The sequence below is a fragment of the Scardinius erythrophthalmus genome (assembly GCF_964197995.2).
Source record: "Scardinius erythrophthalmus genome assembly, chromosome: 24".
NCBI classification, from domain to species: domain Eukaryota; kingdom Metazoa; phylum Chordata; class Actinopteri; order Cypriniformes; family Leuciscidae; genus Scardinius; species Scardinius erythrophthalmus.
The window spans coordinates 14207203-14232368 of record NC_138244.1 but is presented as its reverse complement, the minus strand read 5'-3'; the positions used below and the strand labels follow the sequence as shown (position 1 = coordinate 14232368).

The following is a 25166-nucleotide window of genomic DNA, read 5'->3' as shown; positions in this document are numbered from 1 at the left end:
GGTTACATTGCAATTACAGGCCTCCAAGACAGTCTACGTCTGAATAGTGCTTGTGCTCCATTAGCGATCAGTGGATCACATCATTAATAGCCCTGGGCTTCGAGCATGGGGCATCTGGTGGTGGAGAGTATGTCATTACTGTGGTTTTAGTGATTTTAGGATGGTGTGCATGACATATCTCTATCTCACTTACTATAGTGCACTAATGTGACTCCTTTTGTGGTCTGTTTAAAAAGCCTAACCTTAACATATCAGATTGGACTGTAAAAAATAAAAATGTGCAGTTGTTACCTAAAGGAGCTATTAATGCATGATCTTTCACTAGAGCAATGCGATGTAGTCAGGGCAATTCAATCACAATATTGCTTTATTCCATGAATAAAAGCAGTTAATTTAGGTGCTACCACATGTTTGTGTTACCAGACAAAATGTTTTCACTATGTAGCTCATGCAAGCTCTATGTACATACATATATATATATATAACATACTATATTTAATGTAAAAAAAAAAAAAATCAATATAAAGTTGACAAATGATTAAAAATATAATATTTTATAATATAGTTAATATATATTTAATAACTTAAGTAAATTATATTTATTTTAAAATGTAAATATTTAAAAATTATTCTGTTTGTTGGTGCTGTGCAAATGCAATATGCTACATTCTGGTTTTCAAAACTAGAACCCAGAGCTAAAACTTGGCGAGTTTCACATGGCCCAGAAAGTTTCCAATAGCAATAAGCCATAAAAGGATTTTGAGTCCCAGAAGCGACCAAGCTACGCCAGCCTTAATTAAGCCCGGGCATGGCAGAAAATGGCTACAAATGGACCCGTTATTGAAGGAGGAATGTTACACACTCTGGGGAAAAATACACACCACGAAGCCCTAATAACCGTGTGAATTACAGCTCATTGTGTATGTAAGGGAAGTCCTGCTCACAAACACAAGGCAAGGTGTTGAGTTTTTCTCACCGAGAGTGTGGCAGAGTGGGAGCACTTCCTCATACAGAATAAGGACCACTGGGACTGTTTCTGCCCTGCAGCCCCCCTCTTCCCAACCTTTTATAAAGCTTGTGGGGCTCTTGAAACTTTCATTCACACAATTACCCACTACTCACTTGCATTCCATATTTTATTTAACTTCATCAGTCTCTCAAAATCTTTTTTTGCATTCTCATTGTCAAGGCCTCTTAAACACTCACCCACTCTCTTTGTCTTTGCAAAAACTCTCTCTCTCTTTCAAATGAGACAGCTGGACCAGCACTCACCCCTTACCAGGCCTCAACATCCAGACAAAAGAGGCGAGAAAAAGTTGAGAGGAAAAATTAAAAAAAAAGGAAGAGAGAGAGAGAGGGGACGACAGCTGCAGCCGTTCCAAGAAAATGCCATGCGAGGACGTGTCATCGAAGTCCAGTGCTTACTATTAACGTACCATTCGGTTCCTCCGCCACGCTTCCGTGCAGCTGTCACCCTTTCTCTCGCTACTCATTTCTCAAACATTTTCTTGAGGCATTTACAAAATACCAGAAGTTTCTATCTAACACTTCCGTGAGCAAATCGTCTGATTTCTGCAGCTCATGCAGGACAGATTCAATATTTGGGTCGGTGCCACTCCTGCACAATGAACATATTGAGAAAACATTGATAGGCGAAAGTTTCACTTTGTGTGCTTTTTAGATTGGAGAGCTGGTACAGTGCTGCACAGAGGTCAAAGGTGACTCAAAAGCAAACAGGAAAAAAAGACCATATTTCCCAACCTGCCACTGGCACCTGCATTTTCCTTCATTCAGAGCTGTTTTCACTAGTCACGTACTTACATCCTGACTATTTGCATACACAATAGTGCTGGCAACAACAGGACTTTGACAAAAAATATCCAGTTTTAAATTTAGATTCTGCAAACACGTTACCGTTTCTTTTTTCCAGAATGAGGTCAGCCAAACCTATTCCAGCACTATCACTCAAAAATTCAATCTAAACGTTGACTTTCAAATCCAAACATTATGTAAAAGTTTAGCTTTAACAGTTTAAAAGGGGACTTGAGCCCTGACAAGATGGGCTTTTAATAAAACTTGGCTGTCCATGCAGTAGAAATGCAAAATGTTTTTGAAATCTTTGCTACATGACTAGAGAAAACACACAAAAAGGGCTGTGGCATTCCCTTTTGCCAAAAACTTCAACACCCACAATACACTTTTTCTGTTGATCTGACTGTCCGTGGGCAGGAAGGGATACAAAAATGCGAAAGTTCGATCTGTAGTTCTAACAAAAGTCCTGAAGCTGTTAAAAGTCAACCAGATGGTACAAAATGACATGTTTTGCCTCAACATGGAGAAAGAGTACATTTACATAATCGGCAAACTACTGTACATGGAACTACATGGCTTTCAAAATACATTGTGGAAAAAAGCAAAAGCTAACATGTCTCACCTGGATGACTCGTCCCTCAGCTGTGCCTAGGCTGACCACAGTGTGGTTTTGGATGGGCACCACGGCTATGGAGGTGAGAAGACTGTTCCGGAACCGTCCATGGAAGTAGTCCCGACGTGGGTTGGTGCTTGTAACTTCCAGCCGGTAGCCTCTTTCATGTTTCCCACAGCTGAAGGAATCTCCCACAAAACTCTGGTAACAAAAAGAGAAACACATGGACAATTTAAACAAGTGGTGTTCTACCTGGCAAAAAAACAGAAGCTCTCAATACCATATTGGTGGCACATAATAATGTGTGGATGAATTTTGCAGCACTGCCATTTTTTTAATTTTTTTTACAAAGGACTGGCCTCACGTTCACCATGCCAAAAGCAATTTGTGAGCTAGATGCTTGTAGAAAAAAGTGACTTCGGCCCCACACAGTAAAGCTCTATCTAAGCTCGGCATCTACTGTTTCATCCTGGCCAATGCAGTTGCGTGTTTTCTCCCATGGTGCTTGGATCATCCTTGCCGCATTCTGACGGCTGTGCTCACAGATGGCAGGAATTCATGGGAAACTGCGAGGAACGTTGGGCTTGCTGTTGCTCTGTTAGAGTTCTGATTGAGGCCAGCTTTGTTTGGCTGCGATCTCTACAACCTGTGGAGTTTTGGAAGTTTCAGAGAGGCTGTATGGTCCCCAAGATATTAAAGAGGCCATATTCATAACACTTCTGTAGCATTTTCTCCCCCTTGAAGTCCAACCGTTATAATAAGGTTTTACATAACCCTCAGAATTAACAATCCATTTCTGCAAACTGTACCTTTAAGACCGTTTTGTATATCATGTACGGTATTATCTCTCTGTTATGATTGGCATAGTTCACCGTGTCATTCATCAGGGCTGGCCAAGTTGATGAAACCAAATAGGCACAGAGGGAAGAAGCTTTGTGTTGTGAATGTCCTGTGTTGTGTTGTGAATCCTGTTTTCCCTGATATGTCCCCTTTAAGAAAACGTATTTTTGTGGAAACTGTGATACATTTTTCCAAGATTCTCTGATGAATATAAAGTTCAAAAGAGCATTTACTTAAACAGAAATCTTTTCTAAATATCTTTACTGCCACTTTTGTTCAACTTAATGTATCCTTGCTGAATAAAAGTGTATTAAAAATATATCTTACACTGACCACAAACTTTTGAACGAATCATTCAGACTATCTTTGAAAACTGGATCAACTGATTCATTAAGAAGATAATTAATGATTCATTTATGGATTGGACTTCTCTCATGAGCTCTCATGAACGTGCCAAAAAGATCAGATTTCTGTGATTTTCAAGAATAATGACTTAATTTCAGTTTCTCTCAAAGGAGGATTTGGAATATAGTGAACAAGACCAATATGAACAACCTTCATGATTAATTTATGGTGATTTTTTTATCAATCCCAAAACACATTGATTTTAATAATACTATAAAGATTAACCTTTTGTGTTTGAAGAAAGCATGACTTCAGGTTTGGAACACCATTTGCACGAGTAAACAGTGAATTTTAAGGGATAATTAAGGGCATAGTTCAACCAAAAATGAACATTCTGTCATTATTTACTCACCCTAATGTTGTTCCTAACCAGTATGACTCTATTTATTCTGTGAAACATAAAAGAAGATTTTCTGAGAAATGTCCACACAATGAAAGTCAACGGTCACCAAAACTGTTTGGTTACCAATATTCAAAAGCATCTTCTATGTTCTGCAGATTTGGAATGACATGAGGGTGAGAAATATAATGAGTTTATCCAAGTTAGAGTTTACCTAGAGAAACCTGAAAAGGAACGGGGCACCTGAGGGCTACACATTGGTCAAGCTCAAAGGGTCACAGACCCTGGTATGAAAGTAAAGAAGTCATTAATAATTAATGAAACCAGACCCTGGCACTATAGGCCATGACTAAAATGCCTGTTGGAGCACAGAGAACAGGCGGTTAATGATTAACACTGTGCTCACTCAAACTCTTCTCAAGTTACACTGTATGGTGAAGGCACCCTGACAAAAACACTAAAAACAAACCCATGAAAAATCAGACAGGCATAAAAAGGACACTCCATACTGTGCCAGAAAAGTTCTCACTCTTTCTCTGGCGATGTGAGTAAGACGCATGAGTCAGTGGGATACTGCGGTTGCAGCTTGATTTTGAGGGCATGTCTCAAAGGGCTGCTTTGAAGATGCAGAGAACAATACAGGTAGACAATAAATCAGGCCGAAGGAGCGCTGGGCCCTGCTCTCATTACAGGGCAGCGTGGGCTGGCTCAGAGGCACAGAATCGGTATACAGGTGTAAAAGCCAGCAAAGATGAGGGGGGATTACAGGCCAGCTTATCCCATCCCCTCAAGGCAGGGGACTTCTCTGGACCTCTATTGAGGGAGCGACAGAACAAGAGAAAGTAAGACACATGCAGCATGAAGCAACCAGGGAAATCATCAAACTGTGCACAAGATGCCTTTGAAGTGCAAGTTTGCTTTGCAGGGTTATATAAGCCCACCGCGATCCATCATAACGGCCGAGCTGACACGTATTTCAATAGGACTTGCGTAAGCATTCGTAAGTAAGCACCATGGTTTGGCATTGATTCGGGGGGCTCTATGAAGCCTGACCTATCACCAGCTGAGCACACCCCTGAGAGTCAACGCTTGTTTTAGAGGGAGAGAAAAAAAGAAGGTTTGCGGGGTTGTTTTCATAGCAAATAAACCTTACGTTTTGCTTTGTTTTTGAAAAGGAAGACATTCCACCGCTTCGCTCACGGTACTGCAAGGATCAAGGGTAGAAATTGAAAAACCTGGGCAGTGTTTTGACAAGCTTTGGTTGCTCTGATCCCGAGGCTCCTCCACCAACCGGGTGTCTTGCAGGGTTTCCGAAGATTTGCTCTCATCATTTCTCACTTCACTTATTAAAGGGAATATTCGGGGTTTAATACAAGTTAAACTTAATCAACTGCATCTGTGGCATAATGCTTATAGAGTGCTGCAGGGATGGCATATTTTTGTAGTCCAACCCAAAAGATTGGTTGATTCTACAAAAAGCCAAAAGGATTTCCATTGGCTTTTAGATCATCACTACATAAAATAAGCTCTGTGATCAACAACAGTTCATGATTCTCACACTTTCTGTTCATCAATATATTCACATCAAGTAAAAAGCTAAAGTTACACTACATCTGCATGACTTTAACGTCACCATCTCATTCAATCTTTACTTTTAAGTTTGAGTTAGAATAGTTTGAAGTAGTGTGATTATAAACACAACAAGGCTGTAAAATCAGACTAGTGAGCAAATTAGTTTTCCTGTTTGGTGAGATGACGTTTAACCACTGTAGTCCCATTTTGCAACTGCTAAAAAAGTCATGACTAGGGTATAATAACTGATTAATAACTCATTTATCCAAAAGCCCATTTAAAAACCACACTGACTTCGGGACAATGGAACATGAGTACAAAAATGGCTCCATTTCATGGTTTTAGGACTCATTCCTGCAGCACTCCATAAGGATAAGAACAAAAAAATATTGTAACTTGCCCATAGTTTTCTTTAAAAACTGCAAAAATAGGTGTCATGGTAAGGCACTTACAATAAGGAGTAAATGGAGCCAATTTTTGGAGGACTTAAAAGCAATGTGAAGCTTTCCATTTTTATGAATTCTCCCATTAAAACTTTGTTTAAATGAACATTTTAGTAATTTCAGGATTTATCACATTGCATTGCAACGAAGTTGTAAAATTACAGAGATGGTTAGCAAGCAATTTTTTCACACTAAAATAATGTTACTTTGCAAATTGTTTACATCATGTGGCTATTTTAATAATTACACAATAGCCCCATTAACTTCCATTGTAAGCTTTTTGCATTTCTTTTTTTTAAAGAGGGAAAAATCGAAATAAATTGTCAACGTGCTGTAAATGGAAGTTAACTCATATTGAACCAGGAATATTACTTCATATACAAGCATTCTGAGTATTATTTCAAAGAATGCCGAAAAATAATCACACAAAAATATCCCTCTTTGACACATTAAGCAGCTTTCATTGTGTGCGGCACAATGCTGCGGTGATAGGGTTACCGTGCCCCACCTTTGGTGCTTTATAGCTTTGTGGCCTTTGGCGTCACCTCCAAAAAGCTTGATATGAGTGAAAGGAGATCTGTACGGCCAAATGTCACCTTCCAAAACTTTCTGTTAACCTCCGGGCCCCGGTGCAGTTGCGATCACGTACAGCGTACGTGAAGATTTCTGGAACGACATTGCTCCACACTGCCACCCTTCAGCTGCTTCTTGACGAAAATAATGTGACTTTTGACCTCACAGAATTCTCAGTAATGTTGTATATGTTTATATGCATGTGTGTATGATTGTGGTGTGCACCACCTTTGCATTTATACGGCACGTCGCAAAGCAACCCGATTCTTGTGTTTATGCGCCTTTCTTGGATTACTAGGTCATGAAGGTCAGTAGTCTGGGGAGAATTAGAGAAGCTGACAATAATGTGGGATTAGAGGCTGGCAGTCACCAAACAGTCCTGGTGCCTGGCTGCTGGTGTGTAAATACCTGTGGATGTCTCGAAGAATACTTGAAGAGCCTATTGTAGAGCTCCAAAATGTATAGAAATAAAGCTGATATCGCGATAATCGTGATGATCGCGATGATCAAATCGTGAAGGCTGCGATTTCATTAAATAAATATATGCGCTGTCAGTTTCAGATTGAAGATTGCTCATTTACATGCAAGCTCATGATATATTGTTATCTCAGAGCATCTTAGATCATTAACTTGTCATGAGCAGCATGCGTGTAAATCAACAGTGCCGCGCTTCACTCTGAAACCGACAGTGCATATATTGAATTTAATTGATTATCTCATTATGCAATATTACGATAAAAAAGTTTAATGGTTTTTTTTCATATCACAATATATTTCACAGAAAAATAATCTCTCAAATGTCATTTTTTTCAGCCCTAGTCTACTGAAGACTGTCAAAGTCACACCTTGCTTTTTAACAGCTGCTGTCTGGGAAAGATGCTGTTGACTCCTAATCATTCTTTCTTGTTTTCAGTTTTCTTCTCATGTTTCTTTGCCTCACGTTCATCTTTTAGGCCTTATCTTGTCTTGTTACTCAATTTTCACTTCTCTCACTCTTTACCTCTCGACTTGCTCTCCCAATCCAGCAGTCAAGTGATCTGTCAGCAGGGGACTTTGTTCCTCACTCAGGTTTCCAACTGGGAAACAAAACACAACCGCTCGTATGTTTGCTAAAAAATGAATCCGTTTATTCAACTGCTCATGGTTAAATCCCTGCTCATGTAGAGATTTTGAACTTGTTGCTGCATGCTACAAGACGATTCGCTCAAAGAGCACCATGGTTAATACGCCTGGACCAAACTAGTGAGACAAAATATTTAATCATTAATCAAACTGAAATCGAGATTAACGAAAGAGATTTGTTAAAACAACAGGATGAAATGATTATTTTTCATCATTTCTTTGCAGCTAATGAGCCATAAAACACATATTGGGCCAACGCTACACATTTTACACTAGCAAAAATAGCGACAAGCTAAACATAAGCGAGAGAAATCCATCATGCTATTGACATACAGTGAAACATATTATGGACGTGCTTATGAACCATGCTCATCCATTCAATTAGATAAACAGACATAAGCAAAGGGGGGATAATTTAGTGTAGAGTCCACTCCAGAGGCCCGGAGGTCTGTCATTATTTACTCGTCCAGCATGGATCTATTCAAAGCATTAGCGGAAACGCCCATTCATTAAAGCAGACAAGATGAGCACGCTCAAAGCATTGCTCTCTGCCACAGTCCAAAAGCATGCTGGAGTAAAAACCTCCACCCTTATGCAAGGAACATGGATCTGATAAAAGGGTAAAAAGCACTGCTTTAAAACCATAAAGCGTTGAGACCCTTTAAAAGATCAAATCCAGTCCTTTATGGAAGAGGCAGAGCATTCAAATGCCTGGTTTGCAGTTGGCCAGAATAATCAATTCCAATCTTGACTGTAAAGACTTGGCAGGGCTGCTTTTCTGTGATGATCTTACCCTTTTTTCACATGTCAGAGGGAGCAAAACGTGCCTCTGACAGGACAGATCAGACACAAGAGTTTTATTTTGGGAGCTGTTTAAAGAGTTTCGCAGATTCTCTGTTCCTAATTTCAGCTCATTTATTTCCGTGCATGACATTCTGCCGAGAACTTTGCTCCGAAGAAATTCCCTTAAACTCATAAAAAGCTGAGAATGAACATGTGTTAAGTCCATACTTCTTGACACATTTAGTATGCTGTAAAAGAGGCTATATGATGATAATCTATTGTTTCAAATGGCATAGGCCCTGTTTACAACTGATATTAAGAACCGTTTTTGTCAATCCGATCAAAAATGTTTTGAGCTTGTCCACTTTCGACTGCTTCCAGAGGTAGTCAAAAACGCATTTGACCGAATTGCTTTCGTAGTGTAGAGTCTCATGTGGTCGAATGCGTTTGATCAACCTAAAAAGACAACCTACTCTCCGCCTACTGACATAACGTGTAAACATTATGGGAAGTGCGCTTGCCAGACGGGATTTAAACTGTTGAATGATGCCAAAAAATTTACCAAGCACAATGTCCTCTCACCACTCCTGATTTCTAACACACACTCTCCGTGATTGGCATGGTTTTGTGGCTATCAGAGCAGAAACGAAAGCTGCGAAAGCGCGATCATACAGTATGTAAATTGCGTGAGCTTATTTCATCAATTAGTTCGAAAGATCTGAAAAAGCCCATACATTTACCGACCTGTAGGCCACTCCCCTTGAAGAAATCAGGACAGAAGTGGTCGAAAGTGGACAAAAGAGACAAATAAAAACACCAGGTGAAAACAGGAATGTGTCTCCCTCGTCTACTTACTATGATCCGACAGACCAAAACGCATCCTAATACCAGTTGTAAACAGATCCATATTGTCTTGGAAGACATTAACACACAGTTCAAATGGCTTATTATCAGTAGTTGACATTAAAAGCCAGATATGATGAAATCCTTATGTCAATTTTGGCCTTTGCAAAAACACACTACACGTTCTAAGCAAAGATCAAGGTCTTCATTCTCAAAAAGCCCTCTTTCTGCCAGAAAAACACAACTGACATGTGATAAACAGTATGATCATGCAGCAAATTCTGTCGTTTGTAGTCAGATTTCTCAGCAGCACTATGATTCAAATCGAGCAGGTGGCATCCTTTTTATGACACGATTTCAATGCCAGTCAGCTATTATACTAAATGTGTAAAACTATGCAACAAATGGAAAACAAACAATTGAGCATGGCGTTAATATGTAAAGCATGACCGCATTGTAGAACAATGCATCATTGAGCTATCTTTTGGTAAACCACTGAAAGTTGCATGTCTTTTTATTGCCTTTTTTGTCCAGATACTGTACAAATCCCCTGATAAATCGCCTACAGGGATTATGGTCAGACTAACACGTTAATAAAACACATCTGTTTGAGGTAGAGGGGGGAACTGATCCATCTCTGGCCACAGGCAGGGGAGATTGATTTGTTGAATACAATAATCAAAGGTGATAACTCTTTGTCCTCGTCTTTGAATATTACATAGGTAAAATAGTTTCCTTAAGTCTCTCTTAAGGCATGCTCACCACATGAAATTTACTCGTAGACTAGGAGAACGAAAGATTTTCATGAAATTTGGTTCCATTAACGGATCTCAAACGGTTCTTTTGAGTGACTCAAAAACATACACTGTAGCCTGATTCCTGAATATATAACTCTTATAAGTCAGTTCTTTTTAGTTAATCAAAAAATACAGCACAGCCACTTTAGTCCAAATCTCAAATATATAATTCTAATAAGTCATTATTTTTATAATTTCTTGTGTGAATCAAAAACACACAGAACGTTTCATATAACCAGAATCCTGAATGATTCTCTAAAAACAATCGGCTCATAAGAATCAAGAACACACAAGATGACCAGAATGAATGACTCCTATTTGGGGTTCTTTTTAGTGAATCAGTTTTTTTTTTTTGTGAATCAAAAACACACAGAACGATTCAGTCCAGTTCCTGAATCTAAAAAGAAATAGCTCATAAGAATCAAAAGCATACAATGGGACCAGTGTAGTCTGATTCTAGAATGAATGAGTCTTGTGAGCCAGATCTTTTCAGTGAATCAAAATACTTTCAGAATGAATCAGTCGGAGCAGCTAAATACTTAATCTGAATCACTACTGAATTATTGTTCATAATATCACAATGTGCAGTAAAAGCACTTGTTGCAATCATTGGTATGTTATGATTTTATTTATTTAATTACATTTTTTTACTAACTTTTTACTTTTTTAGCTAATATGCAGTTAGTCAAAGCACTGCATTTACAGTACGTTGCACCTGAAACACATGAGAAGCCAATAAAAACTGTTATATTTATGATTTGTTGAAATCTGAAACGATCTGTTGACAACAGACTGCTGAAATAAGCAAACAACCAAAAAATGTTAATGAACCCATTAAGGAACCGAAATCATTAAGAAGAACCTGAGTCAGAACCAGAATCATGAAATTCCTTTTGATTCCCATGAATACTCACACTGCTTCGAACCCCGCAAGACGGACACCTGAAGTCCACTCCATTAGCTGACCAAACACTGGGTGTCATGCCCCACAAAACTCACAAGTCAGGTATCAGGTAAAAGCTTGCTCTCTTTTCACGCGATCACACAGGCCGTGTCTTCTGAGGGATAAGCTTGGGAGTATCTGACTGACGTGCTGAATGAGGTGAAGGGACAGCCGCAGATAAGCTCTTATTTGTGGTGCATTGTTAAGTTCTCACCAGGTGATAAAGTAGAATAGTTCCTGGCCAATTCAAGCCGTTCCATTACTTAAGCACACATTCATTCAAGCCGGCATCCTATGGAACCATTGTGCCGGCATTAGCACAAGGGCAGCTCAGCGTAATGGCTCTTTTGACCTAGTGGGGGAGGTTGAGTCCTAGCATACCCCGAAAAGTTTATTTGTGGTCCCTGCTGTGTAAGCCAAAACAATTAGTAGAGGTCTTTGAACTGCACCAAACAATTAGTCTGGATCGGTCAGCTCCAGTCGTTTAGTGGTGAGGGCTGATTGAATATCCAACCTGACCGGGCTCATTAAATGCTTCAGCGAGTATTTGATTTACACCTGGTCAGGATGTCTTTAACCTTACATGGAGGTTTCAAAATTGAGCTCTTTGATGAAGCCTTGTGCTCACAGACCCGAAGAGCAGGAAATTACTGGAGGGAGTAAAACAAATGAGGAAGAGACGGTATGGTGGATGTCAGAGATGGATCAACATGCCTCTGGGCCACTGACTCACCAAAGCAATCTTTCCCTTCACCTGACACTTACACATGTTTCAGAATTATGCCCAGAAGAGCACCAACAAGTATTTCAAGCCTGAAGGCGGCGTTAAATACATGGGCCAGTCATCACAACATCGAAGGAGTAAACTGTGGTGCAGTAAACCTGGCGTAAACAGTGGAGTACCAGCCAATCGTGTGTTTGTTTTTATGTGAAGTTCCTTCTAAAGGACAGATTGTGAGCGCAAGCGTTTATCAGTTGTATGCTTAACTGCTTTATGGGAGTGTTTAAGACACACATATGCGGCAAGAGCGGGAAAACAGTGCAAGGGCAGGAAGAAAAAAACAACAACACACATACACACACACATACATGTTATATATATATACTCGTACGTAACAGCAATGATCGATCATGAAAACGATGATTGGTTATTGCAGCATTTTGGGCGGTACCTGAGGTCTGATTTGTAAGTGTTAGGACAGCATGCAGTCCAGACGGAATGTATTTGAAAGTGTGCAGTGATGCCTGGAATCACTTTGATCATGAAAATACAGTTACGTGCAAGATGTGCAGGGCCAATCTGCCATATACATAGCACTATAATGAGAACACTATTGTGATAGAATGTTGTAAATTCTTTGTGCTTTAGTTGCCTGTGTTTTCGCGTTGTTGTCACGGGAAGAACGGGAGTTACACATTCAGACAAGCATGGTCAAGTTCACAAAGGCTTACTAAAGGAAGTCTTTGTCAAACAAATTGATTGTATTAAAAGGACAGCTATTAAAAAAAAGCCACTGTTGAGCATCAAACAGGTATTTGAAGCTGCTGGTGAATTCTCAATCCCTATACATTGTATAATATGATATTTTTTAAAAATATGCAATTAAAAAAAAAAAAATTAATATCTATTTTCCTTTTTTTCTATTGTCAGCAGCCATTACTCCAGTTTTCCGTGCTACTTCAAAAATCAATCTAATACGCTGATTTGCTGCTCAAGAAACATTTTTTATTATCATCAATGTTGAAAACAGTTTCTTTCTTTCTTTTCAACATTCTTTGATGAATAGAAAGTAAACATCTTTACTGCCATATTTTATTTGCTCAATTTAATGCATCCTTGCTGAATAAAGTAGTATACATTTCTTTCAATATACAAATCTTACCAACCCCAAACTTTTGAATGGTAGTGTATATAAATTTAAAGAAGACTTTTAAGACACTGAAAACTTAACACAGCAAAAATAGGGACATGAAAGTCAGGATACATCCCCACAGGTGCTCTCATCCCCAGATGTAGATGAGATGAGCAGTTCGCACCTGGATGCCAGCTGTCCGGTCTCCTCTAGCTAACATTATAGTCTAAAGTCACGCAGGTTTCCCGCCAGGGCAAGGCTGCCAACATGAGCTCACTGCAGGGGATTGACATTTTGAGAAAACACACAGCTGCACACTTCCACCTGCCTCTTGGTCAGAGCTGTTGGTCTGTGACGTGTACGTGCCTGCGTTTATGTGCTTTTGCCAGAAATGATTCAGGGTGACTTAATTCCCCAGTACAAACCTCAACTCACCCACATAGAATACATTTCTTACACATGTATGCATACTCATAGAAACGCAACCATGCAGGAAGCTTATCGCAGCTTCTCCCAGCAGAGACAGGATACAACAAGTACCGCGTCTTTCAGCATGATTTTGCACCTCCCAGAGCTGAAGCCGTGGCCTATAAATTCTCCAGGTTTTTGCCGCTTTTGCGCAAACACATCTGGGAATAAGCAGGCAGCAGCACGTATGCTTTTATAAGTGCTAAGTACAGTGCATTAGCGTGTCACCCTGTCCTTACATGACCAAAACACACTATATTGCAAAAGATTGAGCGAGGAACAAAGAGCTAAAAGTATCTGATTTACATTGATATGGGCTTATTCACAGTCAAAAAGATGTGGGAAAATGTGTACAAAGTAAGTTAAAAATCAATGCACTGCCTTTTCGCTTTTCTTTACACTTTTAGACTTGCCATCTCAATGCATGTTCATTTAGCCACAATGGCCGTAATAATTAAAATGGCTGTCGATCAAAACTCCCTCTTTAGGAATTATATTACAGGCGGCAATCAATCAAGCTTCAGATTCAATTTTAAAGTAATCAGCATTTGCCAGTTGTTCCCCTGATCAATTGTAATCTAATGATAATTTTGACCTTAAATGTGGCTGTTTGTTATTGCCGGTCTCAAGTGTCCCCCTCCCCTCTGCTCTTTCAAGACGGGGGGGGGGGGGGGGGGGGGGGGTTTGTTGGGGTGGTTCCAACTCGGATACATCCATTATTCCAAACAATAAGGACTATATTTCTGTCTTTTTTATTAACGAATATTGCTGAGCTAGAGCAGACTGGCAGATCGATAATTTTAAGAGCTTGGGTGAAGTCAGAAAGCTGTGGTGTCTTTCTCTCGAAGGGTAAGAGTCTATTACGGACTTTGGTGATTTATCTGATATGATATTCATATAACTTTGGCTCCACATTAACAAATAAAACAGGAAAGCAAGGCTAAATTCAATCAAAACTGAAGCACAGTGTCAGATGCCTGCACTGTTTCCAAATAAAGGCAGGAGATGTTGGAGCCCAGTTTGTGGAGTTGGTTGTCTAAGAGCAAAAACAAGATATTGGGATCAATTTATCATGCCTATATACAATGTAATGGTTTTATGACACCATGTCAATTGCCCCTTTATGGGATGATAAGACAGACTCTGCATAACATATGCTACCAGTATCATAATTCTCAACGATGGCACTATGATTTGCCATCGGCCTTAACACACTCAGACACGCACACCCAAAACAAACAAACGCACATGCACACATTCACACACTTATGGACAAAAACTGTATTGGAAACAGACGCACATCCCTTTCAAACTGTAAGTAAACACTTCTTCTAAGACGCCTAGGGAAATGTCTTCCAACTGCTATTGCCATTTAAGCTATCGTACATCCGCATAATGAAAACTGATAGAACCGCAGCTGACTTTGAGCAGATGCTTGGATCAAGGATCCACAGAATGAAAATATTTAAAAATGTCTTAAGTGCTTCAGTCTGCAGATCTTCTGCTGTAACAAATGACTGAGTGCACTTTGTGAGCTTGGCCAGACAAAGTTCAGAGCACTGAAGCAACTACACCAGACTTGAGATCTGTGTGACTTTGGGACGAGGCCAGCCGCTCCGGTCTGGCCCATATGAACTGCTAAAGCGACCAGTACAAATACTGTTAGAGACGGTTGAAGAACACCTGCTGGGTAGTGATCTGGACTTCCCCGCTGTATGGACTCTGATAAGACAGCACACAAGCAAACAGAAAAGTGCAGAGAACGGACAGCATGAGTAATGGTTGTAATTGTTAAAGAAGCCTGATTCACATGGACCTCAAACAAACCTAGTTTTCAGATTATTCGCAATCTTCATTTTAATCTACACCACCAAGTTTATAACTGAAGTGCTCAGACATTGTCATATTAAGAGATTTACACAATAAATATTTAAAATTCACCTTAGTCCACCGTGAAGAGAGTAAACTGTGTTGATTGTTATATGTTAAGGCGAGACACTACAGGTGAATAGGGTAAAATTTTAAAATAATAGATTCCTCAGATGATTACTTCCACAAGTATATAAAAAAAATTTATTACAAGTTTTAGAAATTTGTATGTTTAATTATGCAAATTAGGCATTATCTCATTAAATATGCACGATTTTGCATATATTTTCGGTAGATAGATCTGAACATATGATAAAGCCAGGTGCAAAATTATTTTTCATTTTGTTTACACACAAGATGAAAATAAAAACTCAGAGGGATTTCAGGATATATGCTTTCATTACCTAGGGAATCAAAATATACTGTCCATAGCCTTAAAAAATAGATTTTCGCCATATTTTTTTTATTAAAATGTCACATAAATCAGGCCAGGAATGATTTATTAACAAATCCCTCTGAAAATATCTTCAGAATACTGCTAAGTGTATAACTGGAAAGTTTGGTGTACATAGGTGCTACATAGTTTGAGATGTTTCTACTGGAGAATGACAAAAAACTCATTTTGAGAAAAAGATTTAAATAGCTCTAAATGAGAAATCGTCCTAGCTTTAAATCCCCCTTTGGACATTCACTATTGGTTACTGATAGAAAGGAAATGCCCATATTTGGGTTACATAGCGTTGTGCAGGAGACTCAGAGCTTCACAATGATACCGGTCATGACAGACTTCAGTAAACAGACGGAGCTCGGCGTGTCGCGTTGTAATGCTAACTTCCTGGTAAATTCGGGAGAAACTTACAGCCGCAAGTAAACAAAATGTAATAAAATAAAAATCTTAATGTATATTTTCAACGTTTTCTTTATAGCAGCTTGAAAGAACACATATTGAAGGAGTAAACTAGCCCAAAATCTCAAAACTGACCACTGCATGAAAATCAATGTTTTTGCCTGCCGTGTCTCGCCTTAAATAAGTAACATAGTTGATTTGATTCAGCAGAATCAAATCTGTAAATCTGTACTGATGCCCAGCCTTCTAGATAAGTTCCGTAGGCTTTATCTTTACATATTCTAAACATTAACCGCTGTGTATTACAATGCAGATCAGAGCGATGTATGACTATGTTTTGTAATGAACTGCATTATCGACAGGCCCTCAGGGAGTCGTCAGCAGTTAAATTTGTGTCATTTATTGATCTGCATGATTTACTGATTGATCCAACAAATGGTGATGGATAAGTAAAAAAGACGAGGAGGGCCGGTGATTTATGATGGCCAGAGGATAAAGACAAGCAATTGGGCTGACAAGAAGTCAGATTTGCTCTTGGCTGTGCAAAGAGAAAATGCATGATTTGGTTGAAACCTCTTACCTGGTTGAAGGATTTCTCCTCCGACCCTGGGAAGTGATGGAGCTTCCTAGTGTGTCCCTTCTGAATGAAATCCCTGAAGAAGTTATTAATGTCCGAAATGGAGATAACGCAAATGGCAGAGCTGGCGGTGGGCTCCGGTGAGTCAGGTTTGCTGCGGGCAAAGACAGCAAACAGCACGTCCTCTCCTTCTTTCAGGCCCATCTCCTGTTGAAAGTCATAGCCGACTTTGGACACATGCGCAGCCTGGAGAACGTTGAAAACCACCTGGGCCGAGCGCTTCTTTCTCCTTCGCTCAGAGTAAATGCACTCAAAGGGCATTTCTACATAGCGCAAGATCTCAGGATCCGAAGAGCACATGCGTACGATCCTCGTGTGGAAGGCATTCGAGCTGCCACCTTCTCGTTGGACGGTGAGAAAATAAACATATGGACCACTCTGGAAGGAGTAGACGTAGCGTAGCGGGTAGTTTCCACGCAGACCCGGGGCCAAGTCCATGTAGGATTGCTCGGAAAAGAACTCAAAGCCATCTTGAGTCTCTCGCATCTTCCTAACGGAGATGGTGTGGTGGAGACGAGGGTTGGTAATATCAAGAGGCTCAGAGTTGGCGACGAAGAACCTCACGACACCACTGCTCATGACGTTGAGGATCTGCGTGCCAGAGGGTCCTGCTATGCAGTCTGGACAACCGTGGCTGCTACCTTTGTTTATCTCAGAATACATGCAATTTACTTCCGTATCCAGGGGTCCATCCTCTAACACGTGACGGGTGCAGACGCCGTTCCCCACCGAACCACAGCTGAAGAGCTCAAGGTCGTAGAACGTTTCAATCACCAGGGCCATATTGGTGTTGTTCGTGTTGGGGGGCTTGTCTCCGCAAACAAAGCATGGTTTTGGTGCCGAGCAGTCCGGACCCTCGTAGACCGGTCCGGTATTATACTCATGTCTCTTCTTGAGGTCTTTTGACAGAGCGTAAAGCTTGTTGATGGCGCCTACGTACACAGTTTCATTGAATTCCAACAGCTTCTGGATGGGAGTGTCAGACACAAAGTGAGGAAGGTCGTAGGTCACAGAGAGATCGAGTTTGGAGCTTTCTATTGGTTCCTCACATTGACTATTCAAGCCCCACCACAGCGTTTGAAGGATGATGAGGATGCAAGTGGTTTCAGAATAGTAAATTCTCATCTTTGTTCTGCAGAGTAAAAAAGTCAACATTTATTTATCATATTAACCATGTAAAGCCTGACATGTGAAATAACAGTCATAAAAATCGTAGAAATTCTAAGAAAAAAACGTGTTTTATTTTGTGTTTCATATTTGATACATCAGGCCTATATAGTGAGAATATGGAGCTTCTGATATCTTGTAATGTAAATCAACGAGATCTTTACTACTTACATAAGATGCATTTACAAAATCTGCTGTCACTCTATATCTCCCAATAATATGACTTAGTTTTATGACCAAAATCAGAGGGCAGAAGGCATTTTTAATCAAGTTTTGAGCATGTTGATAATTTAGAGGTCGTATATCAAAATAAGATACTGCAGGATTTATAGGGTTAAAACAAATAGCATTTTTGTTAGAATTCTGATATAACCCATTAGTGCATAAAACACAAGGACACAAAAGCTTTATGAACGAAGCTACTCCGAACAAATGACACTTGTAAATCACAGCCACACGGACTGCAACAACAATGATATCACTAGTTTCCATGCATTGTAGAAGCCTCAATAATTCACCACACACTGTGTATGACAAATCCATGGATAAAAGAAAGCGGGCAACTCTAAACGATCCTTGTGCCTCTGACTTGGACAGCACTTTTGTGGCTGTGTACCAGAAGAGGCGAATCATCAAAGAGTCAGCCTACACTGAGTGCACTGCGGTGACAAGTCTAACTTTAGACAGCGTTCTCAAGGGAGTGGTTGATAAACTCAATTAAGCCTGGTAGGCTGCGGACGCCGGAGAAGTGATTTATTGTTGGTGTACTTAAACACTGTTCCTCCAGGAGGTTGCTTTTAAGGTTGAGATGGAAAGAGCGGCAAAGATAGAGAATATGGGATTCACCCTTACTGTTATCTAAGATTCTGAAGTGTGCTGAGGAGCACTATAAGTCTCTGCAAGCTCCAAGTATAACAGTGTGAGAGACTGAAGAACTGTTGCACTTTCTTACCGTTTACCTATACAGCATCTCCTCTTTAAAAAAAAACCTGATAAAAAAGATTTTATATTGTCTTTTCATCTTCCTTAAACATATCTAAACATAACCACTTCAAGTGCAGTAACAAAAATGCTTGGCTCAGATCATTATTTTACAACACACTGGGACTTACATAATGTAATTCCATGTTGTTTTTAAAAATAAACTGATCTGACTTTAAATTTTACTGTTTACATTAATATTTACCTAAAGATAAACTTTTAAAGCCAATTCTTAAGTATCTGCAGACTAATATTTTTTCTCAGAAATTTAGCCCACTCAATTACTGTCCCACTCAAATGACTCTCAAATGTCTGTAACCCCAGAATAGGAAAGATAAATGTGTTTGGAGATAAACAAGTCTAGATTTCCAATAATAACGTTACTAAACTGAACAAAAAAATAAACAAAAGCTTTAGTTTTCTTAACTGAGTTTCAAAGAAACGTACAGATTAATAATGACCCACACTGTCAACAACTAAACGCACACCCTCCCAGACAATTCCATGAAAACGCTTCAACTAAATTTTTGGTATGTTAGTAGCAATTAAACTTTAATCACATAACTTCCAAATGAATAACCTTCCGTAATACTTGTTATCATACTCTAAGCGTTCAGAAATAAAGCAAACGCTCACTCACCTGTAAAATAAAAGACACCTGTCTGAGACAGAAAGGGAAAATAATCACATCTTTTAACGGTCCGGTTTGCTCCAGACGCGCGCGCGCGCTGTTTGTGGCGGATGCCAGCAGTCTCGAGATGGGATGCAGCGGTGAGTTTCTGCGCGCTTTCTGCTAAAGAGTTGCCTGCTCTTCCTCCTCCTTTCCGTAACACCGTAATCACTGACTCAGAGAATGTGTACTCGGGTGACTCACGCTCAGAATGGGTCGAATCAGTTTAAAGGTTTGTTGTTGTACTCTGCGCGAACGCTGCGGGTCGTTACTCCAGGGTGCGCGTGCCATTGGATGGAATGGGTCTCTCAGGTGAGCGCATTCAGATCACTGACAGTTACGTCACTGGCGGTGGAGTAACGGAGTCCGATGATTGGCTGCTCATATTTTACAATTAATAATAGTATTGAGTAAATTCCATAAACATCAAGTAAAGTGTTAATATTTGTAAGCATTTTAATGTTTTTTATGTTTTAGATTTAATTTTTTATTTGTTCCCTTTTTATTCTAATGTAGATAGGCTGTAGGATAGGACTATTTGTAAATCTTTAAAACAGATAAAAACCAATAAATGAATAATTAAACATCAAATAAAAATGTATTAGTATTATTATTATTATTAAATATAAATTCCTGTTTTATTTTATTTCCTTTTTCATTTTAATGTTTCTTTTTATTTTAACCATAGTTTAATCAGTTATACTTTTTAAATATTGTTCATTATATATTGTGAGTGAACATTTCTCTTGCTGTTGTTTATGGTAGAATGCAGTATGCATATTCATAATAAAAAAGATTTTATGAAGTTTACTGAAATTAATAATGACGACAATAATGAGAAGAGTACAAAGAAAAAGAATTCCGTTCCTCAATTTATTTATCAAACACTGCATTTGAAGCAAGGATAAAACACAATATTGTTGGTTTAACTTAAAAAAGTTGGTTTGAACCTGGTTGCCTTCAAATTTTGAGTTAATTAAAATAAAAAATTTGAGTTAATCCAATGAAGGAGATTGGTTTAATCAACAGAAACTCAAAATATTATGTTATCTGAACCACATTAATTATCTAAGTTGATTGGACAAAAGAAAAAAGCTGTGATAACAAATCATTTAATAAAAAAATTTTTTACAGTGTTGTGGTAATTTGGAGTTTGTATCTCATTAATTACTCTAATGACCAAACTGGTTAATTGCCAGTACATTATTACATTATGTAGCATTAAATTCATATGCATCGACCCTCTATCAGTGACTAAGTGAGCATCAATACTTACATGCAAAGGCTCAATAGCATTCAGAGGCTTTATGAAGTCTGTCTGGAGGGAAGTTTATTACAGTGGTCAATTTTACACCGCCACCCAGTAACCACTAAAACCGAAGTGTGAAATTCTGGATATATGACTTTCTCTTCAACTATGCAGTATCTTCATCCCCCACCTGCCATGGTATGTTACTGTTTTTAAGGGCCTCGTGACACATTTGACAAATATTCTGTGGTCTTTTTTGAAGGGAGGAGTCTTATCATAATGACATATAAATATGCAATGTGATTGCAATGTGGTTTTTGTGCCACAAAGTTCGTATAGCCTGCATACAGGATAACCCTGTCATTAGCACGGAACCTTTGTAGAGCTATTTAAATTGTATTGTAACGCCACCTAGTGGTGACCTAGTCCTAGTGTTTCATATTTATGAACTAATCAATACAATTTGTGATCTGATGTCTGACACAGAGTGAGTGGAGGGAGGACTAAACAGATAATCTACAAAACTGATCCGTATAGATTTCCTACCCAATCTAACTTAGTCTCAGGTTTTATTTATGACCTTAAGATCAATAAAATCCAGGTTAGTGCTGACCTGGTCATTCTCCTATACTGTAAAACCTCATTGACGACTGATCATTTAAACCTGCCACGGTTCATTTGGAAAAGGGCTTTTAAATGTTGCGCACATCAGCAGCATTAATTTAACCATCCTCTTGACATTAGTATATTGCATGTATTGCGAACAATGACTGCTGACATGCAGGGATTGATCATTTTAATACAGTTGAATGCCTTAAAAAGAAATACATGACATGTATGACTTTCAGAAAATAAAGATGCAATTTTATCAGTCAAACTTTAGATCTGAATTAAAAATATTTAAATCACAGAGGGAAATAAGATTATCAATTGCGGAAAGCAATTTGGATTTATATTCCTCCGCCCCTGGGCCATCTCAGAACCATAATATGTTGAGAAACGGATTTGACTTATTCCAGGAAAAAGTTTTAACAGGGTAAACAAACACAGAGCCGCATTTAAAAAACTTTACACTCAAACCAGTTTTACAGCACTTAAGCTGATTAGTTCACCCAGTTGGCATTGTTTTCCTCTGGGTCACATGACCGCTCTCAACTTCATTTCTGATTTATTACATAATCATAATATTATTGATTTTAAAAACTGGTCCTTGATAGCAAACCCAACAGACTTTATGATTTATTTAAATTGGATCATGTTGTTTTTGCACAATTTACCTAAGGGTGCTATTATTACAGAAATAATAAAAGAAAGTGTAAACTTTAATGCAATGTTCTCAAACACTTGATTGCATGTTGTTTACAATTCAAAGAAAATGTGTTATAGTTTAAATTTATATGAGTTGGACTTTAGAGTACTTTTTGGCCCAGTATGGCCTTAATATGTAATTTCATAATTATTTCTATTGTCTTTGAAATATGGTTACAGTGTACTGTCAAAGAAAATTTATTACACATTTGTAATGATAAAGTTACAATATAGTACATTTAATATATAATAACTTTAAATGTAACATAAAAAACACACGGTGCAGTTAAAATTATTTTCAAGTACTTTACATGTGCTTTAGTATGTTAGTCAACACATCAAAATAAGTGTATGATGTTAAGGAATGACTAAAGATTATTAAAACATAATGATGTAAAATGTATTTTAAAGTAAAACTTGACATTATTACACTTATAGCACTTATATTAAGTGCACTTTAAAATTGCCGGCATTGGTCACTAAAATCTATCCTTTGTTCACTTAGTAGGTGATTGTCCTAAAAACCTTTGCAAAACAACCCAGTTCCACCTTCAGATTCAGTAAACAGTGAGAGAGAAAGACAACATGGAAAAAAACAGGATATTTCCTGGATTCATATATGTTTTAGTCCAGCTGAACAGTGTGACAGGCCTACTGTTTTTGCTATGGTGACAATGATTCAAACAATGACAGTGGAAAATGAAAACCTGGTGGTGGTGTGGATGGCTGGTTGCTCAGAAAGTACCATCTGTTCTGTGTCTGATCAAACAGCTGAGATTTGATTTACCTTGACTTTGTTTGTACTCTCCATGTAAAAGAAATACCGACGATCTATGACTCAGTGCAGTTTTGTGTATAGGCTATTCATGGCACTAAATATTCTGACGATAACAACATCTGTAAGAAACAGGTGTTGTGATGCCCACGGGGCTAGGGGAAAATGAACAGTCTTCTAAACCATAAATCTTGGCAAGAAGTTTTACTGGGCATAATATCAAAGTACATAGCAGCCTATAAATTAGCCTATATTAAACACACGTAATTGCACATTGAATCAATTCAATGACTCCTCCACATGGATACAATGAATAATCAAACAGACATGCTTGCTATTGTCTTTATTTACCAGGAGGAGGTGTTATCACATAGGCCTATACCAATGTTTACCTCACAAATAGGCCTACTTAGCCTAGGCCTGTTTATTTTCGCTACACATCTAGTTAAGCAAATGCATTCATTTTTAAATCTTTGTCGACAAATAATGAGATGCACCTTAAGTAAAATTCAAAACTTTTTAAAGGACCGTTGTCGGTCTTTTGAGACCATTTTACAACGGTCGAAATGATTCACAACCACTCTTGAATCAAACTCGTTTTGCATGATTCGTTACAGAAAAGATCCGACTCAAATGAATAATTCAGACAGGAATCACTTCTCACGGTCCAACAGCAGGGGCCTCATTTATAACCGTTGCGTACGCACAAAACAGGCTCTGAAAGAGGCGTAGGCAACTATAAGATATATATATATATATATATATATATATATATATATATATATATATATATATATATATATATATATATATATATATATATATATATATATATATATACGCATATATATAGCTATATGTACGCATAAGTTGTTATTTATAAAAACAAACTTGACGGGAAAATTTGCGCACCAACACTGACCCATGCGTACGAACATTTTGGAGACGGAGCAGTTTGGCGACACCGATGGTGACCTGGAGTTAAATGTCTTTTTGGTCACTTTTAGACCGAACATTTTAAGAAAATTATACATATACAGAAAGATAATACAAATATAATTTCCCTCACCGAGCCAATCACGTGAAGCAAACATCTATCCATTCTTAAATGTCCGCGCCAGAGAGCGTGTTTGGCCGTTAAAACTGACGCATATTTATAACGGCAGATTAGATAAAGGAAAACCGTACATTTTCATTAATACAGTGCATGTTCACAATATACAAAATAATGATTTAAAATTTGTATATAAACATTTAGATTAAATATGCCATTCTCATTAATGGAGTTAAACACTTAAATTATACATTAAATCACTGAGAAGTTACAACATTTTGTTATATTCAATAAATATAAATATTTGTAGTGGATGCGATACTTTTGAACACTTTTCCTGTGGCATGTTGTGTTTTAATGTTTTAACTGCATTGAGAAATGCTTATCATGATAATAGCGGATTGTCTGAGAAAAAATAGTTTCGTGCAAATAATGCACAACAAGGCCTATTAAAAATATAAATCCATTAAAACTATTTGGCCAGTGGAAAATATTGAGAAAAACTTTCTATGAAATGTATTTGATTTATTTATTTGAAAACAATGCAATGATAGGCTACTAAATGATTTTTTTATCAATGTAATGTGACGGCACATCCGTATCTCATATTTTCCTAATGTCTTGTACCGTTAAATGTGGTATGGATGAATATGCATATGCATATGATATGCAGATGAGGATATGCATAGTAAAATAGGCGTTGTAAGCTCCATATATGGTTATTTCGGGGAGGAGACGCATGCGCAGACAATCTTCCGCTGGCGTTCGCACGGTTTTATTAGTCTGAATATTTTTTGGCGCACGCCATTTTTGGCTTTCGGGTGCACGTACACTTTTAATAAGGATCCTACGCACAGTTTTATAAATGAGGCCCTAGGTGCTTCTGTGTGTTAATATCCACAGTTCCCGTAGGGGGCGATACATTTCCTTTGAAGCGTTTTACAGCATTTTTTGAATATAGGTTATTTTCCTAACAAATAGTCAGGCTTTCCCATTCTTTATTTGTGAAAGTGAAAGGAAATTCAGTTGATGCTTTTAACATCTTTATTGTGGTTATGATTCTTTTATGACATGTAGGCCAGGATTTTCATTATTTTAAATAAAAAAACGTTAACTGAAGTAAAATAAAATATACAAAAACTTTACCGTAATTTACTTAAGCTAGTTGGCAAAGGCAACAGTTCTCATTTTCATTTAGCCTA

General features: G+C 38.3%; 1 protein-coding gene across 1 annotated transcript in view; it reads right to left on the bottom strand.

Annotated features, from left to right (window-relative positions):
- Window positions 1-19793, bottom strand: part of met (MET proto-oncogene, receptor tyrosine kinase) — a 43379-nt gene extending 23586 nt beyond the window's left edge. Inside the window, exons 1-3 of the mRNA XM_081355703.1 lie at window positions 19549-19793; window positions 16704-17892; window positions 2435-2626 (exon numbers count right to left, since the gene is read on the bottom strand). Coding sequence (XP_081211829.1) covers window positions 2435-2626; window positions 16704-17885 — 1374 coding nt within the window. The 5' untranslated portion in view covers window positions 17886-17892; window positions 19549-19793. The remainder of the gene's footprint in view (window positions 1-2434; window positions 2627-16703; window positions 17893-19548) is intronic.
- Window positions 19794-25166: the final 5373 nt, after the last annotated feature.